Source organism: Narcine bancroftii, chromosome 9, assembly GCF_036971445.1.
Source record: "Narcine bancroftii isolate sNarBan1 chromosome 9, sNarBan1.hap1, whole genome shotgun sequence".
NCBI classification, from domain to species: Eukaryota; Metazoa; Chordata; class Chondrichthyes; order Torpediniformes; family Narcinidae; genus Narcine; species Narcine bancroftii.
Window position 1 is genome coordinate 43498550 of NC_091477.1, and position 26273 is coordinate 43524822.

Genomic DNA, 26273 nt, shown 5'->3' on the forward strand with positions numbered 1-26273 from the left:
ATTTCTGGTGTATTTTTGTTGAATGACAACATTGTCTGACTGAATTAATGCAACCTAGATTGTATACCTAAAATGGATGAGAGGGGGGGGGGGGGGTGGGTGGGTGGCTTGGGAGGAGGGAGGGGGGGGGAGAAAAAGTCACTGTAAATGTGTGAAAAAGAAAAAGTGTATATCATGGCTATTGTGATTTATGGTGTGAAAAATAAAAAATTTAAAAAAAAGAAGGGATCAAGCCTGAAATGTTGGTTAAGTTTCTTTGCCATAAGGAACACCTGCCGGGACCTGCTGACTTTCTTCGGCACTTCTGTGTTTTAAACTACAATCACAAGTCTGCAGACTTTTGCGTTTAATAAAATTACTTTCCAATGTTTAGTTCAGTTTTCAAGACAGGTATGCAGAATTGGTGGGCATAGTACACTGAAGCAGAACCCAACTATACCATACAGATGGACCTTAGCAATATCCTAGATTCAGCTAATGCACTGCAGAAAAACCAGATGCTCAAGTCACGAAATAAGGGTCAGTATAGACAGTTCTCATGTATTGCTATCTTCTTTTACACACTGTGCTTTTAGACAAAAGATAAAGGGCATTTTTCCTTCCCATGCATTCAGGGCAAATGATGAAATCTGTTAACAAGACAGAATTAAAACTTTGTACAAAACAAAATGTAGAGATTTAATATTTCAGTACACATCATAGTGTGGAGGTGTTCGAGAAGAATGACCTTACAAACCTTTTTTAAAAAAAATTGCATATATATCCTTTGCAAAACATTTGTATTATCATGTACTGGAAGAGTGACTTTAGCTGTGGTCAACTGAGTAGAAACCAGTGAAGGATTCGTTCGTCGATTGGGGGATCCAGAAGAAGGAATTATTGAAGAAGATTGATTCATTAGAAAATCAGGGTCGAAGAAATAACGTAAAAATAGTAGGTCTTCCACAGAAGATGTAGAAGGTTCTGATCTGGTAAAGTTTTTTCAGAATTGGATTCCTGAGGTGTTGGACAAGGAATTTTTTCCGGATGGTCTGGAGTTAGATCGACCACATAGGAAGAAACTGTTTCCAGGCCAACCACCACGAGCAGTTTTGATTCGCTGTTTGAAATACCAGGACAGAGAAATTATACTACAAATGGCAGTGCAGAAGGCACGACAGAATCAGGCTCCAATGATGGTCCAGAATAATAGGGTTTTTTTAATGTGGATTTGAGTCAAGAAATTATTAGAAGGTGCCGAGAATTCAATTCAGCTAAAGAAGTATTGTGGCAAAAGGGATATAAATTTCCCTTTCGTTATCCAGCTGTGTTGAAAGTTTTTTATGGGAACTTTCAATCTCAATTCTTTGAAAATGAGCGATGCATTAATTTTTGCTAATTTATTGCCAGACTTACGAGGAAATGGACGATCATCACCATTGTCACCTAAGAGGAGGGTAAATGGTAATGGGGAGAATGGAAAACATGGAAAGAATGGGAAGAAAGCTGAATTGACACAAAGTCTTCTTGATATTGAAGATCAGGAACAAACATTGGGACTGGAATCATTGGGTTGATTATTTTTGTTTCAGTACTTTGTGCAAGTCTGACTGGGGGGGGGGGCGGGGAGGTGGATGACACTGAGACCTTCAGTCATCTGCCACTAGTGGGTTTTACCACACCCCAATTTTTAGGGAGCTACTACCTTTTAGTAGTTTGTTTTGGGGATTGTTAGTTTTTTTTCCTTTTTTTTGGAATATTAACATAAAGGGAGGGTTGGAATATTATGGGAATTAGAGGGGAGCATTATTTCATAGTAGTGGAATATATTATTAGATTAAGGTATGTCTAATTTGAATTTTGCAACTTTTAATGTTCAGGGTTTGAATAATCCAATTAAGTGTAAACGAGTTTTGGCTCATATAAGAAAAATATGTGATTTCTGATTCAAAACAATTCAGTTCAAAATGAGAAACAACCAATGTGGACATACCAAGCTTGCATTTGCAGATTTTTGTGCTTCATACCAAGCTTGTCCTTAGTGACAACATTTCATCATGAAGAAAACTCCACAGATGTCTGGTATTTTACAACACCCACCAATCCTTCATGTGACAGCAAAAAAATTCAATCAGTCAACAATTTTAAAAGTTCTTAAAAATAAGAAAAAGTTAATTGGTTCAGCAACCCCTGCAACTCGACATTTTTAAAAAGTAATCAGGTGATTACAGCCTATATTGATGTACAGACAGCTCAAAGGCTAACCCTGATAAATATTGCAAATTGTCTCATGGTAGTAGGCAATGTGGTAGCAGCTGATTTACAACAGAACATTGCAAAGCCTGAGGTAGATGAACACCCTACATTTCCTGTAGCATGTAGACAGCACCAATCAGATTCTTAACCTTCATCATTTCAATCAGAAGCTTATTCCAAAGCACTAACAAAAGTAAACAAATATAGCTACTACAATTAAGAAATGAGCTAACAATCAGCAATGTCTCTACTGGAGATTGTTGAAAATCAGAAGTTGGAATTCAAGTTGTAACCGACAAAAGTGCAAAAATCCAACATATTATCCCACCTCACAGCAGTATATTCAAATTAAAGCGGGTTAGCAAAACGAGTGGAGCCTGCCAGTCCAGCCATTGTGGTATCCACCTGGATATTCGTCAGCCTACCCCATCGTTCAGTAGAAGGAGAGGCAGCTGGGAGAAGAATACAGCAAAAACTGCCCTCTGTTGTGGTGCAATAAGTGGGAATAGCTCCTTTTCCCTCACACTAATGCGGTATGTTTTGCAAGCTAGTACAAACAGAAAATCAAAATACAGCAGCAATCTACTGCAGATATGGAATACTGACGCAAGATAATTGACAAAGCATTATAGGTGTCTTTCTTCCCTTCACAAATGACTGCTAATCTGCTTTAAATTCCCAGTATTTGCTAGATTTCGAGTCACAGAGCACAAAATTAAACCCTTTGGTCCACTGATTCACAATGACCATCAAACACTAATTTACAGTAATGACATTATTCGTTCTTCCTACATTTCCATTAATTTCTCTCTAATTAAACTCTCAGTCACATGATGGAAATTTACCTACTAATCCACACATTACTAAGAAGAAAGCGGGATCACCTGGAGAAAAACCCTCATTGTCACAGAAAGAACTTACAAACCACACAGAACTCATGTTGCTGGAGCTGCATGATGCAACTGAGTGCCATGAGCTTAATTCAAGATTCTGAATATAGAGTTGATTAAAAACAGCAAGTTTACGGATTCAATATCACAGCAATGATATTGTCACAATATGTGTTCTCTACCAGAAATTGTTTCAGTGAAGTAATTATGGTATGATTTCAAAAATTGCGATGAGAAGTACAATTATTTAGTGCATTAAATAAACCTTGATGCTTTTACATACATTCTCCAAAATCAATACACACTAGCCCTTTTCACATTGGCTGACCAGTAAATTGGCTGTTCAGCGAACCGGTTAAAGAAGCTCTTTTTGCCATTTACACTGGACAGTTGTTAACCAGTTCTCTGCATCCTTTCACAAACACCACCAGGCATCCCAGGGAGAAGGGCATCTATCCTCCACCAGTAATGTCCCGAGTGATGTAATACACAATTGCTGGGAGTGAAATCTTCTCCTTCTCTGGTGATCTTAAAGTATTTTGAACAGTTATATAGTAACAGAAGAACGTGGAGGATAGACAACACAGACCTGTATTCTGATCTAATGACCTCGATAATTTTGATGGACTGTAGCGTGAGCATTTTAGGATGTCTCGGAGTACTTTTGAATTCATTATGGAGCGCTTTGAGCTAGAGATGAGGCGCAGGAGCATCAACTGCTGAAAGCCTGTGGAGCCTCAGCTCCGACTTGCTGAGCTTTGGTGTGGGTGTCTCCACTGTCTGCACAGTGGTGCACCATGTTACTGTCCCATTGAGGGAGGCCCTGATGGAACGTTTCATTGACCTGCCGAGTGGAGATCACCTTCAGAGGACAATCAATTCGTTTGCAGAAGAATGTGTATCCAATGTGTGCTGATGCCATTGATGGCACACATATTCCCATCATTGCCCCACATGACGACACATCAGTCTGCTACAAACAAAGTACGGATCTTTGCCTGAGTTACAATCATCTGTCTTCTCCCATCAGTGCTTCCATAGGTGAATCATTGTGCTTTTGTGGTTCCAGCTTCACAGGTGTGTACGTGGGTTGGCCTGGTCACACCCATGATTCTCAAGTTGTTGCCAACTCATCCATTTACAGAAAGGCTGAGGATGCAGGGAGTCATCTATTCCCGCGTCAAGTAAGTGAATATGGTCGACCCTGATGCTTCCAACATGTACGCGAAAAGCTGTCTAGCATGTAAATTGGCCTTGTGGTTTATAAATATACACACACACACATGTATGTGTACATGTGTCATTATATATTTGTTTATATGTATTTACATTAATCTTTTTATGTATATATATATATATATATGTTCATATATATGGAAATATATTTACATGTTCTGTCAAAGGTTGTATGAGAAAGCTATACTTCTACGGTGCTTTGCCCAGAGGTATGCAAGATTGCTAATGGAGTGGAAATCCCTGCACATTTGATCGGGGATCCCGCTTACCCACTCGGGAATTGGCTGATAAAGGGGTTCACACAACACCATGTGCTCAATCAACAGAAGTGGAAATTCAACCACTAGCTGAGCTCTGCACGAATGGTTGTGGAGAATGCTTTTGCTCAGCTCAAAGGTCGCTGGAGTACCTGACCAAATGACTGGATATTAGTACCGCCTTTGTTTCTGAAGTTGTTGTAGCCCAGTGGTTCTCAACCTTTTTCTTTCCACTCACATACCACTTTAAGTATTCCTTATGCAATCGGTGCTGTAATTAGTAAGGGATTGCTTAAGGTGGTATGTGAGTGGGAAGGGAAGGTTGAGAATCACTGCTCAAGACCCAATTGTTACTGAAATATTTGGCATGAGAAAAATTGTCAATGGCTCATTTCTAGTGGAGTTATGAAACCGTGAACATAATGAGTCAATGAGGTACAATTAAAACAGTGGTTTCCAAACTTTTTTGTTCCACTAACATACTACCTTAAGCAATCCCTTACTAATCACAGAACACCTATGGCTTAGGGAATACTTAAAGTGGTATGTGAGTGGAACGAAAAAGGTTTGGAGAACCACTATTGTAGCCTGTTGTGTCCTGCATAATATTTGTGAGATTAACAAGTAGTACTTCTTGGATGAGTGGATGACTGAGGTGGCAGATCTCCTCTGCCAGATCGAATTCCTTATAGGGGTGCAACAGTGCGGGGTCACCAGGCAATCGGTGAGGCTATTATGTCTGTTTTGAGTACACATCAAGCAAACAACTAAGGCCTTTAACTGAAATTTCAATAAAATATTTATTGTACATCTCACAAAATAGTGCATCTTAAATTTGTTAACCTTTTGGCATGAGCAGGTGGAAGTGATGTATAAAACTTTAAAAGACTTTTAACTATATACAATGGCTAATTAGAAAAACTTTCAAAATAAAATTCTGTTCCTCTTGCAAAACTATATACAAAGTAATTAATAAAAAAATGTCAACCCTCCTCTTCTGCTAATAAATGCAGGTATGAGGAGATGAAAAGAAGATTGAAGGAGACATCCCCCTTAGACACCTCACCACTCCCTAGTAATGAAAGTCCAGGTACTGAGGGGGTTGTGGGGATGAGAATACAAATGGGGTGGTTCATTGGGGCAGGTAGATGGTGGTGGAAGGAGGGCAGATGATGAATGGGGGAGGGAGGTCTGAGCAGATGCCGGAGGGCTGATGGTGGCAGGAGGAGGGAGGAGGCTGGAAGGGGAAACGCTGATGGTGACAGTAGGATGGAGGAGAATGGAAGAAGGAAGGAGGGAGGAGGCTGGAGGGTGGATGCTGGATGCGCACATGAACAACAAGTGAGGAGACGAGTTCCTTTATCAGGCCCATGTGGGCCTGCATCTCATGATGGATGTCCACAATTAGATCCGCAAACCTTGCGGTGTTTGCCTGCCGCTCAGACTCCCTTTTCTGCCTTTGCACCTGCCAGTGTGGACCATCAATGCCACCACGATCTCCAATTGCCTCTCTCGATGCAGGAGGTCACGTTCCTAGTCCTCTCGGAGCATCCCACTGATCTCTATTGTGACCTCCTATATCTTTGTGGGCTTTCTCCTCCCCTTGGTTCCTATAGAGGAATGGAACACACAACGATTAGAAAGATAATGGGCAAGAACTCACCAAGCACAATAGACTAAATGAAAAGATGAAAAAGCCATTCTTACCTGCCACTGGTGCAGCAGCAGTTGAGGTGCTGGGGCCACTTGCTCTCCTCAGGGCAGTAGAGCTCCTGGGGGTGGTTGAGGTAGCAGGGGGTATTCAAGGGACTGGGAGCAGATGAGATCCAGGAGGGGAGGCAGGGGAAATAATAAGGGGCCAGCCAGGGGGGAAGGAAATGAGGGACCGGGGGTGGGTTGTTATGAGGGACCGGGGGTGGATTGTTATGAGGGACCGGGGGGGGGGGGAGTTGTTATGAGGGACTGGGGATGGGGGATAAATGAGGGACCGAGGGCAGGGAGGGATAAATGGACTGAGGGCAGGGGGGACAAATGAAGGACCGAGGGCAGGGGGGGATAAATGAAGGACCGAGGGCAGGGGGGATAAATGAAGGACCGAGGGCAGGGGGGATAAATGAAGGACCGAGGGCAGGGGGGATAAATAAGGGAACGAGGGCATGGGGGATAAATGAAGGACCGAGGGCAAGGGGATAAATGAAGGACCGAGGGCAGGGGGGATAAATGAAGGACCGAGGGCGGGGGGGGGGGGAATTAGGACAAGGGCGTTCCCATTCTCCATCTCTTCCTTTGGTGCCAAACTGGCTTCTTGTGAGCATACAGGTGCCCTCTCACTGGCAATCAGGGACATGGGGTTTGCTGACCGGCTGGTGTCCCAGATATTGTAGGCCAGGCCATAATATGGCCAGTCCAGCCGGTCCCTCCCACTCCTGCTATTGTGAAACTTCCCCCAAAGAGTCTTCAGCTTAATGATCTCCTGGGGCTTGTCCCTGGCAAACCCCATGTCTCTGAGCCTGGCTACAATCCTTTCATATAAAAGGCCATTTTCAAATGAAAGGAGGCCACCTCCTCAAAACATAGTGAAAGGAGCTCCCGCACCTCCCTTTCCCCCCAATTTGAGACCATTTTCATTCTAAGGCCGAATTCATGAAGCACTGGGGAAAGGTTGGTCCTGTCTGTACCTTCTCCTCCGACGACTCCTGTAGACTGATTCACCACGCGGTCGCAATGCACTCACGCAATTATATCATCAAAGCGTCATTAAATTATCCCAGGATAGCCCATGTCCCTTTCACACTGGGCTAATTAGCAAGCAGGTGTCAGATCGCCCTGAAGATGACATAACCTACACTGGCATGTTAACCAGTATTTTGGCAATTTATTTCTGGGTAAAAGCACCAGTTTGAATGCTAATGCCGGCTCATTTATTTTTTTATACATTCAAAACCTGAAATTATTAGCAACAGTAACACAAATTTTTTTCATGAAACATAGACACAAATATTGATACATCCTTCATTTCCATTAATTCTGTTTAAACTAAATACTAAATCAGCATGTCAAAAAAAAAGGTAGTTACTGTACATTAGACTTTTCCAACTATAAACAGAAATGAGACCAAAACCAGAGTTGCAACATCTGGCAACCATTGAAATTAAATTATAAAGAAAGAAAGTAACCAAAGAAATTGGGATAGCAGAACTGAAGTCAGATGAAAGGTTAATGAGATGAAACTCATATTCAGATCTTCATTCCAAAGGACGTTGAATATTTCCAATAATTCTGCTTTTGCTTCAATTTCAAGTATCTACATTTTACTTTTATCTAAATTCACGGACTCCTCTAAAGTGTAAAAATAGAAATCAACAATTGACGTGAACTTCCTTTTTCAAATGTATTTATTGAGCACCAAAAACAAATTTGTACACATCATGCAGATGTACACTGTGCTCCTATTTTGTTTTTAAACAGAAAAACCAACACACATGTACACAAATGTTCACATACACCCTCAGGTACATGCCTGGACCCCCATCCCCACCCTGGCACCTTTGCTGACAGTATCATTACTGGTTATACTGGTACAACTGACTCACAGTTGTCTTTTTACTCTGTAAGCACTTAAAATTCAGGGGAAAAACATGCATAAAGGGTGGCCTTTTGTGAAAAGATTCTCTGGTGAAGCCTCTTAATGTGTATTTGATTTACCCCAGTTTAATAAAGAAAACTGATAGCCTTAATCCAATGTTTAATAGAAGGACCCCTACCAGATTTCCAGTATAAAAAGATTAAAATTTGAATTTAGAAATTGAATTTAGACAAACAGCATGGCAACAGGCCATTTAACCTACACCCACGGTATGTTTTAAACAGTATGAGGAAACAGGAGCCCCAAGGAAAACCCACACAGACACGGGGAGAACGCACAAGCTCCTTAGACAGTACGGGATTCGAACTCCAGTCCCAATGGCTGGCGCTGTAAAGGTGTTGCGTTAACCGCTATGCCGACCGTGCCACGCTAGATGCATGGCTGATAGGGATGTAAATGCTATCGCATCTTTCTGCAGGAAGTTTAAGGAGTTGTTAGAGATTCCAAATATTGCAGTCATTGGGCAGGATTGGAAATTGACTAAATATTTCAGATATTGTGAAGACTCCACTCCAGAACCAGAGGGAAGTTTGGGAAAAGCTTTGAAATAAAAAGTTAAAATAATTGTGATGGGGGTAAGCTATTTGTGTGTGACTGAGAGGTGAAGCTGCTAAGCACACTGCAGAAAGATCTTGAAGACATTTCATACCTTTATTTAAAAGAAAATCAATGACTGAAGGTGAAAATGTCATTGTTATTTAAGGGACCCTGAAATGAAGCTGCTGCCCACTGAAAGTGACATCAAATCTGGTACCAAATTTTAACTGTATTGAGCACCAGTGGGTTGTCAAGTGTGGTTAGAGGGTTTTGTGACCAATGAAAAATATACCATGGTGGCTGAAGACTATGAAACTCTTCCAGTTTACACTAGAAGAGTGTATATGTGCTGTCCAGTAGTAAAATTGGAAATTGGGAAGAGCCAGTCCTCCACTAACCTTACAGTTTTGCAATAAGGCTTTTCAGACCTTTGGCGATTTCCCATTCCAAATAAAGGAGGAAAAAATAAGGGAGTGGTTTGAAACAAGTAATATGTTCATTTTGACTACATTTATTCTCCCCGTTAGTAACAGGTGCAAATTACACCTTCTCTGGTCAACAAGAGAATTTAAAAAAAAAATTAGGAGATTGGAGAATGTGTGTGATGTTTACATCTGGGGACTTGAAACCTGAATGACTAAACTGAAGGCCTGATTGGTTAAGTTACAGAACTCCTCTGTTGATATTCACTCTTTTGAAGATTTCATTTATAACCTGAAAAAGATCTGAACTCCTCCGGCATGATAGAATGGAGGGAGTCCTTCTCAGCAGGTATGTTGTAAACAGCAGCAAGTTATCAGCATACAATGAAACTGTCTTTTGAAGTCCATTTCGGACAATGCCTTTAAAGGTAGGGGAAGACTGTAACATAATTGGTAATTGATTGCAATGCCAAAAATAAGAGGAGATGGAGACACCTTTCTCTGGTACCGCATTCCAATGCAAAATAGTCAAGAGTGAGTATTGTTTGTGTGAACCAATGCTTGTGGTGCAGTGTATAGAAGGTGAATCCAGGAGATAAACTGGTACGTCAGATCAGCAGCAATAGAAATTCACCAAGACAATGGTATTTTTTAAAACAATATTTTTATTAATAATTACTAATATGACATCTTACTTAAATCTAAACTTAATCCCAAGGTATCAGCCTTGATGCAGCCTGACATGGCATGAACTTCTAATGTTATTTTAGAAATGTGCAGTACATTTCCCTGTATCCAAAACACTTGGGACCACATGCTGTTCATTCTTTGATTTTTTTTTTGCTTATCGGAACAAAAATGGAAAAAGCCCAAAAACAGCACAGTAGCATCATCCATCGCCTCCCCACTGCTGCCAGTCCCCACTCTTGCCTGGGGGCCAAAGATCCCCACTTTTGCCTGGGAGTCTGCTCTCCTTGATGACGCCAGGACAAAGGATTCCTCCGACTTTGCAGCTGGGAAACAGTGGCACGCAAAAATCAAGAATAGCAGAGGATAAAGAAGAAATAGAAAGAGCAAGGGAAGGAAGTTACCTGAAACAAGGACAACCAGCGTTCACGCCCTTTGGCTTAAGGGCTGACCCTCGCACCTAATTTTTCCCCATGCGCTGCCTGACTCGCCGACTTCCTCCAGTCGCTCACTGATAGCTCAAGATTCCAGCCACTTCAGGTTTCAAGTCCCCAGAGCCAACATCCAACCATTCAGCATCTGTCTTCCTAGCTGGTTCTGAGCTCTGTTGTTACCAAACTGGCACCAACAGAGCATCAGAGCCCCACATGGGCAAGACAGTGGATACATTTTTTTCCAACTTGTGATATCATGTTGGCGCCACAATTTGAATTTTTTTCGGTATTTAGAACAGGGAAGCGTACTATATCTCAAAATGGCAAGTACCTATAATCATGCTTAAATTTCATATTCCAAAATTCTATAAAGTCAGGGAACCAAATGTTTCAAATGCAGAAAATAAAATATATGGGATTAGAATATTAGTCTGATCTCTCATTTCAGAAGACATCATGCACCCTTCTACATCTTTTCCACATAGGCACCATGCAGCTCACACACTTCAGAGCCTGTTTATAGACTAGCATGGGCAGACATCTAGAAAAAAGCACGTGGCTACTTGGCCAATTTCAGTATTGAGAAAAAAATTGACAAAAATTCTTCGAGGAATTTTCAATTATGTTATGTAACTGCTTAAAATTCATTTTTAATATCAATGAACAGACAAATTAAATGACTACTCCCATATTACAGTTCCAAAGGAATTATAAATTGACTAATATCTTCCATGAGCAGGTCATCCAACATCCTACTGCCAATATAACCTAAAACTTTTTTTTTTAAAGACTTTATTTAAATATAACCTAAAACTTATTAAATTACATTCACCCATCACTGCAGCCTTATCCTAATATATCACCTGAATTTTATAGTTTTCATTCTCATAGAATTCCTTTGAAGCCTCGTACTGCCTTATCGTCATTCCAATTATATTTTTGAGTTAAACATTCAATAGACTCAATTTATGGAAGAAGATTCACTTAGAAAGGAAAAAAAACAAATTACCAAATACCAAAATTATTACTGACACAAAATCAGCTAATCCCTTTTACAATAGGTAACCTTTCCTTTAGAGAATGGGAGAGAAAAGGAATTAACAGAATAGAAAATTGTTTTTTTGGGAAATAATTTATTAACATTTGAACAATTGAAATACAAATATGGAATAACTCATGGTACAATGTTTGCATATCATTAACTTACTTAAAGGATAAATTGGGAAACAGACTGAGATTACCAAAAGGAAGCAGCTTTGAATATGTGATTACAGACACAATGATAATTAAAAGATTTATAACGAACATGTACATCAAGCTGCAAGATAAGGAAAATGATGAAATAAGCTATAAACCCAAACAAAAGTGGGAAAAGGATTTAAACATAAAGATAAAAAATGAAACATGGGAAAAGTTATGTTCTGGAACTTTGAAGAATATAATAAACACAAGGTTACGCATGATACAGCATAATTGGTTACACAGGTTATATATCACGGCCCAAAAGTTAAAAAAATGGGATCCAACATTATCAGATAGATGTTTTCGCTGCAAGAAGTAAATGGGAACAACAGTACATGCAATTTGGGCATGTGAGAAAGTGAAAAAGTTTTGGGAAGATCTAAATCTGATAATAAATAAAATCACAAAAAATAACATAACAAAAAATCCAGAGATCTTTCTTCTAAGTAATATAAGAAATAAGAAGTTAGACCTCAAACTGGATGAAGCGCAAAAAAGATTTATTATGATAGCCTTAACTGTAGCAAAAAAATGCATCATGTCAACTTGGAAATCGGAAGAGCCTGAGAGTACAGCAATGGTACATGGAAATGAATAAATGTATTCTATTGGAAAAAATAACATACAATTTAAAAAATAAAGTCACATTATTTGAACAAATTTGGGAACCGTTCATGGAACACAACAGAGAGGGCCTGCCTCAGACCTCCACCCCCTAAAATGATAAGACGACAAAATGACTTGATCCTGTGTGTAAAAGTAGATGACACATATTTCTTGCTTATCTTTCATTGTGTGATGACATTGTTTAATGGTTTTATTGTATTGTATATGTTGAATGTTTATTGGTTTTGGAGGGGGGTTGGAAGGGGGGAGGGAAGGTAGGGGGGGGAAAAAAAGGAGAAAATGCCACTGTGTATATTTAAGAGGGAAATGTTTGTATGTATTTTGGTTGATATGGTTCACAGTGTGAAAAATAAAAAAATATTTAAAAAAAATTCAATAGACAGTTTGATTAATTTCCAAAAATCATCAAAAGGCTAATCTTTGAAGAGCACTAAGTGATTCATTAGTGGTTCTTGAATGAGAAAAAAATCATAAACCTCTTTGCTTCACTGCAAATCTACATAATAAAATCTAAATCCATGATTTAAATGAATTCCATATTTAGGAAATTATGGTTTCCAATGTAACAGATTCAAAGCAATAGGTTCAACCAACTGCTTCCAAAGAAGAAGCTTTTATCTGAAGATTTTACATATGCCTGTCCAGGTTTTCACTCCTGATCACGAAGAGAACACCTGATTTATAGCACACTTGCTAAAGGCATTTGGGGAAACCAATTTCACCCAAGATAAAACATCACTTAAGAACTCTGCTCCTCTTGCTCACCATACATCCAACAATGAAAGTACATATTTCCTCCAAATGGTTCAAATGAAAGAAAAAAAATATATATATTAGAGATTCCAGGTAGAAGAAAGCTTGCCAAGTTTTATTTTTCCTTCGTAAATGGGAATTTGAGATGACTTGAGGATTGTTCAAAATGATTGGGGGGGGGGAAAAAGAATTCGACAGGGAGACAAGATTGCTACAAAAATGTGTTTTTAAAAAAAATAAACTCAGAATAGTTCCGTTGTGCAACTTGAGTAGTTAATAAGCACCCTTTAATCCCTAAAAATCAATTCCATCAGTTAGGTCAGCACTAATGTTTTACCACAGCACCTGCTCAATCTTGTAATAACAAAATATTCTTTTGATTTTCTCAGCAGACCAAAATTTGTCAGTCTTCATCATAAATATACTTAATGACTAAACTTCCAGAGCCCTCCTGGTTATAAAAAAAAACATTCACTGCCTCCTTGGTGATCTTTGTTGTCTCTTTATTCCTTCCTAAGGCAGGGAGACTGGATGCATAACATTCCAAGTGTAGTCTCATCAACACACCAATTACTGCACTTTTGATCGTAAATATGCCAGCAAGGAAAACCGCCAACAAATCATTAGCTCTCAAGTTGCTTGCTGAAAATAAACCTGCAGTGGACAAAATACCCAGGTCCCTCAAACCACTCACATCTTTCAACTTTCATCACCACACTGCTTTCCTTTTTTTTTGCATCAAAGCAATGGGCAGGCATCATTTGTCACATGCAACTGAGGCAATCAGTTGGATCCTTTCAAAAGGTAAAGATGTGCATAAAAGAAGGAAAAAGGTATGCTGAAATTGATGCAATCAACACCACCATCCCCTCAAAACTGATCAGCAAACTCCGAGACGTGGGACTCGATACTCTATTTAATTCGAATCTGGATTTCCTCACTTCCAGACCACAATTAGTTAGGATTGGTACGAATATCCCCACAATCACTATCAGAACCCAGAGCACCACAGGGCTACATTCTTAGCCCCCTGCTTTACACCTATAACTGCATGGTTTTGTGCGAAAATACCACCATCTACAAATTTGCTAACAATACCAGGGTAGCGGGTTGTATAAAAAGGGGGCAATGAATCAGCATAAAGACAGAGATTGAAAACTCGGCAAAATGATGTACTAACAACCTTGAACTCAATGTCACCAAAACCAAGGAGGTGATTGTGGTTTTAGGAGGGAAAAACCAGAGGTCCATTATCCAATGTTAAAGAGGATCAGAGATGCAGAGTGTGAGCAAATTTAAGTTCCTGGGAGTCACAATTTCAGAGGGCCTTTCCTGGACTCAACGCAAAGGTCATCGTGAAGATAGGATATCAGAAGTTTGCTGAGGTTTGGTATGACATCGAAAACCTTGGCAAACTTGTACAGAAGTGCAAATGGAAAGTATGCTGACTGGCTACGTTACAGCCTGCTATGCGGCCACCAATTCCTCTGACCAGAAAGCCCTGCTAAAGGTACTGCACACAGCCCAATCATCACAGGCAAAATTCACCCTACCATTGAGAATATCTACATGGAACGCTGCCATTGGAGAGCAGCAGCAATCATCATGGATCCACACCAGTCTGCTCTCACTGTTGCCATTAGGGAAGAAGTTGAGGAGCCACAAGACTTGTACCACCAGGTTCAGGAACAGTTGCTTCCTAAACAACAAACTCAATAAAGACTCATTTAGGGACTCTTACTTCATACAAAATTTATAATTGAATATTTATTTTCTGTATTGCACAGTTTGTTTGCATTTCCTTCTTGTTTCAAATTTCTCTCATTTGTATACCTATCTTTTCTTCAGTTCAGTTTCTTTCCACTACCAACAAGTAGAAATTCTGCCTGGCCCACAGGAAAAACAATCTCAGGATTGTATGTGATTACGTACTCTGACAATAAATCTGAACTTTGAAAGTGAAACGAGAAAGAAGTTATATAAAGGAGTGAATGGAGAGAACAAATGGTTTGTTTTTGTGTTGCACATTCCAATTCATTTTCTGTCCTCGTAATACAACATCAAGTAACTTTGTGTTGCTTCTGTGACAAGGAAATCATTCACTTTTAAAAAAAATTTCACCAGCTCTGGTACTGTTGCCTTGCAGATTCAGTAACTCAGGTTTGATTCAGTCTCTAATGCGGCAAGGAATTTGCACATTCTCCTTCTGGCTCCAGTTTTCTTCCACATCCCCAAATTATACTGGTCTGTAAATTGCCCATACTGCAGTTGGGACTTGATGAACATAACAAATTGCAGGAAAATAATTTCATCAATTCCATTTCCCCCTCTTATCTGTGGACTTGCGTGGACACAATGTTCCAAAAAGCCTCCACCTATGTCACAAGGAAATATGCACATATTTTGAAAAAATCTGCAGTTACGTTTTCTCGTTTCAGTGATCATAAGATAGTTATCAATAAGGCACAGCTTAGCAATGTGATCATGGACAGAAAGAGATGGCCAGCATAGAGAACAAAGTTCAAATTTATTGTCATATGATCTCATATATACAACCCTATGAAAAAAAAGAGCATCTACAGACCATAGCAAGCACACACTGTCACACAATACACCCTACACACAAATGACACATATAGACAGTGATCCAACAGAAATATACAGTGAAAAAAACCCTGTTGGTTGAGACTGCGAGTTGCGTGGATTGGTGCCAATTGTACACATTTGAATATTTTACCCATTTTTGTTTTTCACAATTTTATTTTTGCCGGCTGTTTTAAGGTTGCTGGTATTGGGAATTTTACTGAAAATAAAAATTTACATTCTCAGATTGTGCAAGTCTCACTGCCTGTGGGAAGAATCTGCTTCCCAGCCTAGCAGTCCCAGTTATTAGGCTCCGATACCTCTTCCTTGAAGAGGGTATCTCAAAGATGCTGCAAGTTGAATGGCAAGGGCCCTCAATAATTCTCTGAGCCCTCTCCCTATACATATCGTCGTCGATAGATCACTGGTGTCTCCCTTCCTTCAAAGCAGTTTTAATCATCCGTATTGACCTCCAATTTGATGCTTTGCAGCTACCATACCACACTGTGATGCAGCAAGCCAAGACACCATGCTCCTGTAGAATGTTGTTAGGATGATGGTCAGTAGCCTTCCCTCCTCAACCTTAGGAAGTGTAGGCTGCTGCACCTTCTGGACTAATGAGATGTTGCGAGTCCAGGAGAGGTCATCCTTTAATTGGATGCCAAGGAATTTTGAGCTCTCCACTATGATGGAACCATTTATGTGAATATATAGTGAGGAGCAGTCCTTCATCCTCCAGAAATCCAATAATCTCCTTTGTCTTATCCATGTTGAGACTCAGGTTGTTGCTCTCACACCACTGTACAAGCCATTCAACCTCCTCTATGTAAACCAACTCATCATTGTGAACAATGAGGCCAATTTCCATTGTGTCATATGCAAAATTGATGATTCTGTTGGAGCTGAACTTGGCAGTACAGTCATGAGTTAGCAGCGTGAACAGGCTGACCACAGCCCTGAGGTAAAAGATGAGGGGTCAAAACAAAATGAAAATATTAAAAGAAAGCCCACATCAAGTCAGCGACATGCAATTATAGAACAATTTTAGGAGAGCCAAATTACAGCACAAATATTCACACTTCAAAGCGGAAGAAAAAATAAATAATAAAATAGATGCCATTCTGCAGGTGGAAGAATGGTGCATGAAGTGTCAAACATACTGTTTTTATTTCTGTGTTTACCTTCTCTGTATAAAGCATAATTTGTGGCAATTTTCCCTTTAAACTGTGGCTATGCACATAGCTCATTTACAATAAACATTCTGGGACACCTTGAGGTGATGCATACTGTTAACAAGCAAAGGAAATGTTATTTTGACAACTGAAAATGCACACAATACTTTTTACCTCTGCATTTCAACATCCAAGTGAACGCGAAAAGGAAAAAAATACAGTAAATATTTCATTTTCAAGACAAACTCTAGAAACAGAAAGCAACAGTCGCTTAATTTTTAAACAAGGCTTTGATTAGAACTGGTGATCAACCATTCCAAAAACATGAAAAGGCCTTCCACTTTCAGATGCTGATCAACCTGCTGAACCTTTCTAGTCTCTGTATTTAACACCTTCTGCCATGGATTATCATTTTTAGTGAATTCAAAATAGCATGCTGGGCAAATCACAAGATTCACAGTTCTTTTAGAAAGGACTACAACTTGAAATGGAGCAAACAAAAAAAATCATCTGCTGGAGGAATTCAGTGAATCAGACAGCATCTACAGAGGGAAATGAAGAGATGACATTCAAGATCAAGACTCTTCAATGACTTGTGCTGCATTCGCTGTTGAAGGCTTGATGAAAAATCTGAATAAAATTATTTCCATCCATGCCTTCTGCAAAGCTAAACCATTTCTCTGCTGTTCAGGGTCCATCATTATCACAGAATCAACAATGAACAGGGTATCTGTAAACAGGACAACTTCAGAAACTCTTACCAGTCACTTCTGCTGATAATGTGAAGTTTAGAATTAAGAGGCAAATGATTTTCATCTGGTTTCTTCTCAAAAGAATCCAATCAATGAAGTCATCAATACATCACACCTAAATGCCTTTATCATCGCCTATCATGACAACCTCATTTCCAGCCATCTACAGTTTACACTTAATCTTCTACGTCTCCATAGATGCTGCTTGACCAACTACAGCAAAATCCCTCATGTCTGGAATTCAAGCAACCAGCAAAAAAAAAACCACGGAGGAAATAAATAAATAAAACTAAAACAAATAAAGGAGATGTAAAAATTTAAAATAAAAGTTTAAAATTGTAAAAGTAAATGTTCTCCGAAGCCACACACGACCCCTTGATGATCGAAGCATTCATTCAGTCACTGGAGTGCCCTGGTTGTGCCCCACCCGCAGCAATAGTTTGAATAAAGTTGTGTTTGAATAAAATGGTGTCACCCAGGATGAAGAGCCGGCCAATGCCGCTCACTTTTTTGGTGACTCTCCCAGAGTGTCTCCTATTCCTGCCTCATAAGAGTCTTTATCTTTATTAAGTATATTACTATGGCTTTATCTGTAAACTTGGGGGTGGGCAGGCTAATTATGACGGTAGCAGTTAGCACAACGCTGTTACAGCACCAGGGACTGGATTTCGAATTTAAATTTTGTAAATTACAGGAATAACCTGATTAAAATGAACTTAAAACAATTAAGGACTACAATACTGATTTTTTTTTCAAATCACTTTACATTTTGCATTGTCTTTTGTCTATCAAAATATTTATTCTTAATGCAGTTGCATTAGTTAGGCATTGTAAGAATGTCTCAGGCAACTGGAAGATTCTCATATCTGGCACCTGCAATTCTCATAGGTGGATACTGGAAGTTTTACTGAATTTTTAAACTTCCTGGTTTTCATTTTAAATTTCCAGCGGTTTTATTTGTTAACAAAAATTCATTTCAAACATTAACTGTCAGCTTGCTTGAGTCAACCTAAAATACCCAAATAAATGATCACATTAAGCCACATTTCAAAAAATATTCCAATGGATAGCACCATAAGGTAACAAATGGTGCTGCTCCTTCACTACTCTCACAACCAAGGCTTGTACCTGACTCTCTATGCTGTACATGAAGTTTGAACACTCTTCTTGTGACACTGACAGTTGTCCTTGAGTGTTCAGATGTCCTCCTACATCCCAAGGATTATTATAGGTAAACAAGAAAATCTGCAGTTGCTGGGGTCCAGTGCAGTATATCCCACCAGCCTCTGCATCCAATAAGTCATTCTCCCAATTTCCATCAAGGACTATGGAATCTTGCCAACAGGCACATTTTCCCCTCCCATCTCATCTATGCTTTCCACAGGGATTGCTCCTCCACGACTCCCTCGTCCACTAATCCCTTCCCACCAATTGCTCTCCTGGCACCTACCCCTGTGACTTCAACAAGTGCTGTACTTGCACTTACACCTCTTCCCTTACCATTCTTCAGGGCCCCAAACATCCCCTCCAAGTAGAAAGCAACACTTCACCTGTGAATCTGGAGAGCTCATTTACTACATGCGGTGTTCCTGTTGCATCACCTCGATATTGGAGTGACTGGATTCAGACTGGGAGATTGCTTTGCTCTTTCTGCTACAACAGTAAGGACCTCGCAGTTGCCAACTACTTTAATTCCACATTCCATTGCCACACTGACATGTCTGTCCATGGCCTAACGTGCTGCCAAGTCACGGCCACCTGAATGTCAGAGAAACAACACCTTGCATTCCGTCTCTACAATCTCCAACCAGACAACACGAGATCAACCTCTGCAATTTCCATTGACCCCCTCCCCAGTCTCTCTTTCCTTCATTCCTTGTTCCCTTCCTCCAGCTCTCCCTTCAGTAACTTTTTTGTACCTCTGCCCTCTCCCCATCAGCTTTTTTTCTCCTCTACCGTCCCACCTGCAACCACCTATTACTTCTTCCCTGTTAACCAACGTTCCTCCCCCTTCTCACCACCACCCCCACTTTTTTTTTATTCAGGAGTCTGCACTCCGGCTCGAAACATCGACTGTCTTTTACTTTATATGGATGCTGCATGACTTGCTGAGTTTCTCCAGCACTTCTGGGTGCTGCACCAGGGATTCTTGTGATAGGTTTGTGTAAATTACTTCAGTAATTGGATGACAGAAGAGCCAGGGTGATGTTGATAGTGCTGAGAGAGAATAGATTGCTGTGAAAAAGATGGAGACTGGGATTTGATAAGCACTGGTGGAGATTATACATGTGCAAATATATAGGTGTTGCACATTTCACCTAGAAAGTGAAGGCACTAAAAAGAATGAATTAATTAACATTAAACGTATTCTACAAAATATCAAAAGATACAGGATGCAACATAAAATATCTCAACGCACGTAACTGAGCCAATTCCTTTTATACTTTGCAGAGCAAGAGTTCAGCAGCAGAGCAGACAGTGTCAATTGCCGGCGGCTACACACTCAACCAGCCAACGAATCAACATTGCAGCCTCTTCCAGATGCAAACGCTGGAAGCTGTCAGATAACAGACGAAACTCTTGCTCGACCCCGCCGAAAGCAACTCAATGGAGACCCCCTGCTTCTCCCCAGCACCTGACAGCCCGCCGAAGCTCCGCTCTGCCATCACGAGCTGAGAAACGAATTCAAACGCGGCCCAGGGCTATGATGCATCGCCGCTATTAATCGCCGGTGCAAACGCGCGGTCCCGACTGATCCCCAGTCGCGGGATGGGTGGGCTTTACCTGCTCCCTGGCCCATCCTGGGCCTGCCCCGGTCCCCGGCTCCGGCTGCTCGCCGTGCGCCGGGCTCGGCGTCCCCTCTGCCGGACTGGGGCTGCGGCTTTCTCCCGGCACCGCGCTGCCGTGGCCATTGTTGCCGGATCCCCGTTTATTTTTCTTCCTCCGGCCGGCCACGCGTTTCTCCTCGGCACAGCTCATCCCTCCAGCGCCCCGCTTCGCTCCGGCTCTGATCCGCTTTCACACACTCCACCTGGGCCCGCCGCTCCGCCACCAATCGCTCGCGCTCCGGGGAAACACACACCAATATGGCCGACCACGGGGACTGCCGGAGGAGGGGGTGAAAGTGGGCCAATGTCAGGCGGAAGCAGGCAACACAAAAAAAAACACCTCATTTGTCACAGGTGCTTGTTGAGCGGCGCCCACCATTTTTCATGCTGGCAGAAGGTGAACTGGGGGCTCTGCTCAACTGCATTTTTCGTCAGCCAGGGTTAAAGCTGCATTGACAGAGCGGCCACTTCCATCCCTTTCAGAACTTCCCAAACCGTACTGCAGCCAGTGGATAAATTTTGAAGTGCAACCTTTCATGAACACAGAACATTAGCACATGGCAAACTCCCGACACTCAAAGATACAGAATAAAGTCTCTGAAGTGGGAAAGAGAATACAAATGCTGCCTTACAAAGACTTCCCACGTCAAGTGTTCAACTTTTCTCTTTCTTGGCATGTGTTTTCTCCCACATCCCAAGCACTCGCCAACTGGTCTGTTGATTGCCCACTGCAAAAAAAAGCGCCAATTATACAAGTGGTAAAATATCGAGAGAGTTCAAGGGACTTGAAGGGCACTACCAGTAACCACAGAGACAAGCTGAGGAAACGACAGGCTTTAATACATAGAACTTTGCTCTGCAAGGAACTAATCAGAGACAGGCTGGTCTGTGACATTTGTAATGACAGCATGAGGAAGGTGCTTCAATGCAACAGTGACTTAATGTTAGGAAAGGTCATCTCTACCTATCTGATTTATGACCGAGGAGAATAGCAAGAAGTTAGCCTGTCCACAGCAGCCTACTATGAGTGTTGATGCAGTCCAGGTGGAATCTGCAAAGAAACAATGGCTGGAGACCAGGAGGAAGAGTCAGCCAGACCAAACCACCTCATCATCCATTACAAAGTGCAACGACCGTGGAGGTGACCATGCAGCAAGAAAGGAAACGTGTCCAGCTTTCAGCCAGCAGCGTCAAGCCTGCAGAAAGTGGAACCATTTTAAAAGATGCTACAGATCAATACTAGGTACAGACCTAGAAGGACGATTGACCAATTAGAGCCTGAATAGGATGAAAGCAACAAAGAAGAAACATATTTCGTCAATGGTCTGACATTGCGGATGGCAACAGCACTAAGCCACACCAGCAAAAGGAATCATTACAGCTTCAAACAGTTCCAGACTTACCTTGGTCAACTGTGGCAACTGATATTTTGAAGTGGCGATGTCAGTAATTTGTATTGGGGGTGGTATGAAATAGACCTGTTACGTGATGCTACTTCCACAACAGTCATCACCAAGTTGAAAAGACACTTCTCAGTGCATGGAGCACCACACACCCTGTTATCAGATAACGGCAGACTGTTTACGAGCCAAAAATTTAAGGACCGCAGCAGAGTGGGACTTCACTCACATCACCAGCAGCCCTGAATATCCACAGTCTAATGGGTTGGCTGAGACAGCTGTAAGAAGTGCGAAACAGCTCATGGAAAAGTCCTACACGGAGAAAACAGACGTATTCCTCATTCTGCTTAACCAGAGGAACATCCCTCATATCGCCACGCTTGGGTCTCCGTGGCAGAGACTGATGTGGACACAACCTTACCTGTGGCAAGGAAGCTTCTGGAGCCTAAATGAGAAATCCACAGGAGATCACGACCCAGCTGTTGAACAAAAGACTCACAAAAGATTTGTCCTATGACAAATCAAGCCAACCACTCAAGCCTTTGACAGAGGGACAAGTTGTCAGGATGCAAACTCCACAGGGCTATGACCAGACTGGCATGGTAGAAGAAAGCTGCCAGAAGCAGAGGTCATATCTAGTCTGATCGGAAGGGAAAGTGTACAGGAGAAACTGATGACATCCTTTCTGTCAGGGAGCCAGTCCCACTTCAATGCCATCCTGACAAAGCTTTGTACCAGAACATGGGACTTGACCCTAAAGACAGTGTTATTCCCACAGTAGCCACACCTGAGATAATGGACAGTGCACATTCTCAGGTTGAGATACTATAGGCCTCTTCCTCCACAGAGGGCCATTACAGGACGTGCTCCGGGCGCTGCTGTAAATTGAACCCCACGTAAAAAGACCGATCCACGTCGGTTGTGTTCATTGTGTAATGTTAACTTGAGGGGTGTTGTGTAATGTTAACTTGTGTGGTTACTAAAGAGAGGGGATGTAGACCAGCCACTCGGCATCCGCTGCAATAACGTTGCAACCATCGTATTTGGGGTACCAGCCTGTGCATGCACAAGCTCCAGATTGGCGGGCTAGGGTTCAATGGAGTCCAGGGTCGGTACGGCCACCATATATAGAGTTCCCACTTACTTGTAAATAGTAGTAAACTCTTATTGTTATAACCTCTCCTCTTGAGTCATGTCGTTACCACCACATCAACAAACAGGAAACAAATATCAGAGTTATTGGATTGCAATTGAGAAAAGGACTTGGTGACAACAGAAAATTTTAAAATACTTTGTTGCTTGAAGGAGCCAATGTTTGTTTGCAAGTGTGGTGTGAAAGATAAACAGGACTTTGGCACAAAAATCAGTCAGTATTTGAAATTTACAGCCTGCAGAACATTGGAAAACAGACAGTAGAGCAAAGGCAAGTTGAAAGTTTCGACATCAGATGAGATGACATTGGGGGAAAACTGGCAGAATTTGGTAAATTGTAAATTTGGGGTCTGACTGTCATCTCAACATCAATATGACACCAAAATCATTAACAACGATTTAGTTTCATACAAGGAGAGAAACAGACTTGGTGATAACCAAATTAAAGATAACATAATTTTACACGGTAAAGGTAAAATATGGAATAGTGCAGTGGATATTTTCTTGAGAAACACAGGTGCAGAATCAGGAAGAGAATCCACTGCAGATGATTTCCCCATGACAAGAGCAACCAAGCACAAACAATCCCACTAAAATGGCTCCAAACTCACTTCTTAAAGTATCGCCACCAACTTCTAACCACTTTCAAAAACGACCTTATTGCACAAGGCTTTGCACCCATGACCTCAAGTTCAGTACAATTCTCACTCCTCATCAAATTTGACATCACACCACTGCAGTGGGCCAGATATCAAACAATGATATGGAGCACATAAAAGACACACTCTCTTAACATCAATAAGGTAAAGAAGATGACCATTGACTTTAGAAGAGGGGGTAAAATCTGCACTTCTATCCACATTAATGGCATTGAAGACAAAAGAGTAGATAGACAAGTTCTTTTTTTTTATTTTTTTTATTTTTCACACTATAAACCATACTGACCAAAATACATAGACATTTTTCTCTTGAATATATAGTGTCATTTTCTCCCCTTTTCCCCCCTCCCTTCCCTCTCTCCCTCTCCCCCCTTCCCATTTATTCAAAGTTCAATCTATAAGATACATTAAATCCGTTAAACAATGTCATCACTTAATAAAATAAACAATAAATTTTTATCTTTTATTTTTATATAATGAGTCAGTTCATTTCGTTGTCTTCTCCTTCTGTCATTTTAGGTGATGGAGGTCCATGGTAGGATTTCTCTATTGTATTTCATGTATGGTTCCCATATTTGTTTGAATATTGTGATGTTATTTCTTAAATTATATGTTATTTTTTCTAATGGAATACATTTATTTATTTCTATGTACCATTGTTGTATTCTCAAGTTGTCTTCTAATTTCCAGGTTGACATAATACATTTTTTTGCTACAGCTAGGGCTATCTTTTTTGTGCTCCATCCAAATCGAGTCCAAATTCTTTATTTCTCCAATGATCTGATCTGGAACAAGCAGATTGATCCGATAGTCAAGAAAGCACAATAATGCCTCTATTTTCTTCGAAGACTATGGAAATTTGGCATGTCCACCCATCCCTCTACAACTTCTGCAGGTACAACATTGAAAGCATATTGGCTGGATGCATCACAATTTGGTATGAGAGCTGCTCTGCTTAAGATTAGAAGCTACAAAATGTAGTGAATGCAGCTCAGAACAAAATGCAAATTTTTCTCCCCTCTAAGGACTTCATCAACATCTCCTGCTGTCCATGAAAGGTAAGCAACACCTAAAGACCCACTACACCCCAGATGTACACACTTCTCCTTCTGTCCAGAGTATGAAAGCATGCATCAACTGTTTCTTCCCTATAGCCATCAAGCTCCTGAATGCTTGGTGTTAAGGGATCTTCCTTTTCATTGTAATCCTCTGCTCTGTAAATTGTGCTGTATACAAGGCTGTATGTAATGCAAGAGATTACTTATTGGTTTGCAGAAGAACCCCTCTCACTGTACTAGGTATTTTATGACAAATGAACTTCAACTAAACTAGTATATTAAATGTATACATGTATGTGATAGTACAGATTCTATCACCAATGTGTATATGTACAGATTGTAGTGTTGGATGACTGTGATTGGCTGAGTGTAGCCACACTTACTGGCAGGTCTTAAAGGATTGCTCCTAGCCACTGGTCGACCTACTTGTGATATGCTCCAGTTTTTTAGTTAGTAAAAGCCTTCGTTTGGATCAACAAGTCTTTGGTTCTTTCAACGTGCTCTACAATTTTATTAACTAAAAAGTTTTGAAGAGATGGAGTGTATGCTACGGCTGAAGTGCCTCGACATCAACCCACAGTTAGCTACAGCCTCGAATGACTTTAAGCACTGGGTGAGATGCTTCGAAACATACTTACAGCTCTCTGACCCTGCCGTGATAGAGGACAACCATTGACTACTAATATTGATGACTACGGTGTCCCCGAGAATCTACCAGAGTGTCCAGAACGCGACCACTTACGCCGCAGCCATGAAGGTGCTGAAAGGGCTCTACGAGTGACCGGTGAACAGGGTACAAACTTGCTACAAGGAGGCAACAGCCCGGTGAGTCCTGTAGAGCTTATTTATGAGCACAGAGTTGCGGCAGTACCTTCTGGAGCATGGTATTGCTTCAAGCAGGACCACCAGCTATAACCCACGCGGTAATGGGCAAGTCGAAAGAGAGAATGCCACCGTCTGGAAAGCGGTTACGCTTGCCCTCCGGTCCAAAGGTCTCCCCACCTCTCGCTGACAGGACGTGCTCAGTAGTGCACTACACTCCATCCGCTCACTCCTATGTACCGTGACCAATGCCACCCCCCATGAAAGGATCTTCTCTTTCCCGAGGAAATCCGAATCGAGAATGACCATATCGGCGTGGCTCATGGTTCCCGGTCCGAACCTCTTATGACGCCATGTCCGGTACTCAAAGAACGACCCCTTGGTTGACCAAGTGACTCTGCTCCATGCGAACCCGCATTATGCCTACGTTGAGTACCTGGACGGGCGGGAGGACATAGTCTCAGTAAAGGACCTAGCCCAAGCCGGATCAGGCGCAGCAGTGCCTTTAACCCAACTTCCCCATATTACTTCTCCCCCAGGTCATGTGCTTGAATAGAGGGACCAGCACCACCCCACCAGTTCAGGCCATACTGTCGACAACGCCGTTGGGGAATTGAGCGAAGCAGTGGCTGCACCCTACGGGCCTGCCGGTGACACGACTCCGGCGACCCCAATCCCGGCACCACGGTGGTCACGCCGGATGGTCAGGCCCCCTGACCGGTACAGCCCCTAACCTCCATCCACTCCGGGGTCAGTGATAGTACAGATTCTATCACCAATGTGTATATCTACAGATTGTAGTGTAGGATGACTGTGATTGGCTGAGAGTGTTGCCACACCTCCTGGCACGTCTTAAAGGATTGCTCCTAGCCAGACCAGGT

The 26273-nt window shown here is 41.4% G+C and overlaps 1 protein-coding gene across 3 annotated transcripts in view; it reads right to left on the bottom strand.

Moving 5' to 3' along the window:
* Positions 1 to 26273, bottom strand: part of fam193b (family with sequence similarity 193 member B) — a 118954-nt gene that overhangs the window by 81289 nt on the left and 11392 nt on the right. For 2 of the 3 annotated variants that reach the window (XM_069898897.1, XM_069898895.1), the window contains exon 1: positions 20258 to 20826. The exons of the other annotated variant lie outside the window; for it this stretch is intronic. In XM_069898897.1, coding sequence (XP_069754998.1) covers positions 20258 to 20452 — 195 coding nt within the window. In that variant the 5' untranslated portion in view covers positions 20453 to 20826. Of the gene's footprint in view, positions 1 to 20257; positions 20827 to 26273 lie in introns of those variants that run through there. 3 annotated transcript variants of the gene reach the window in all.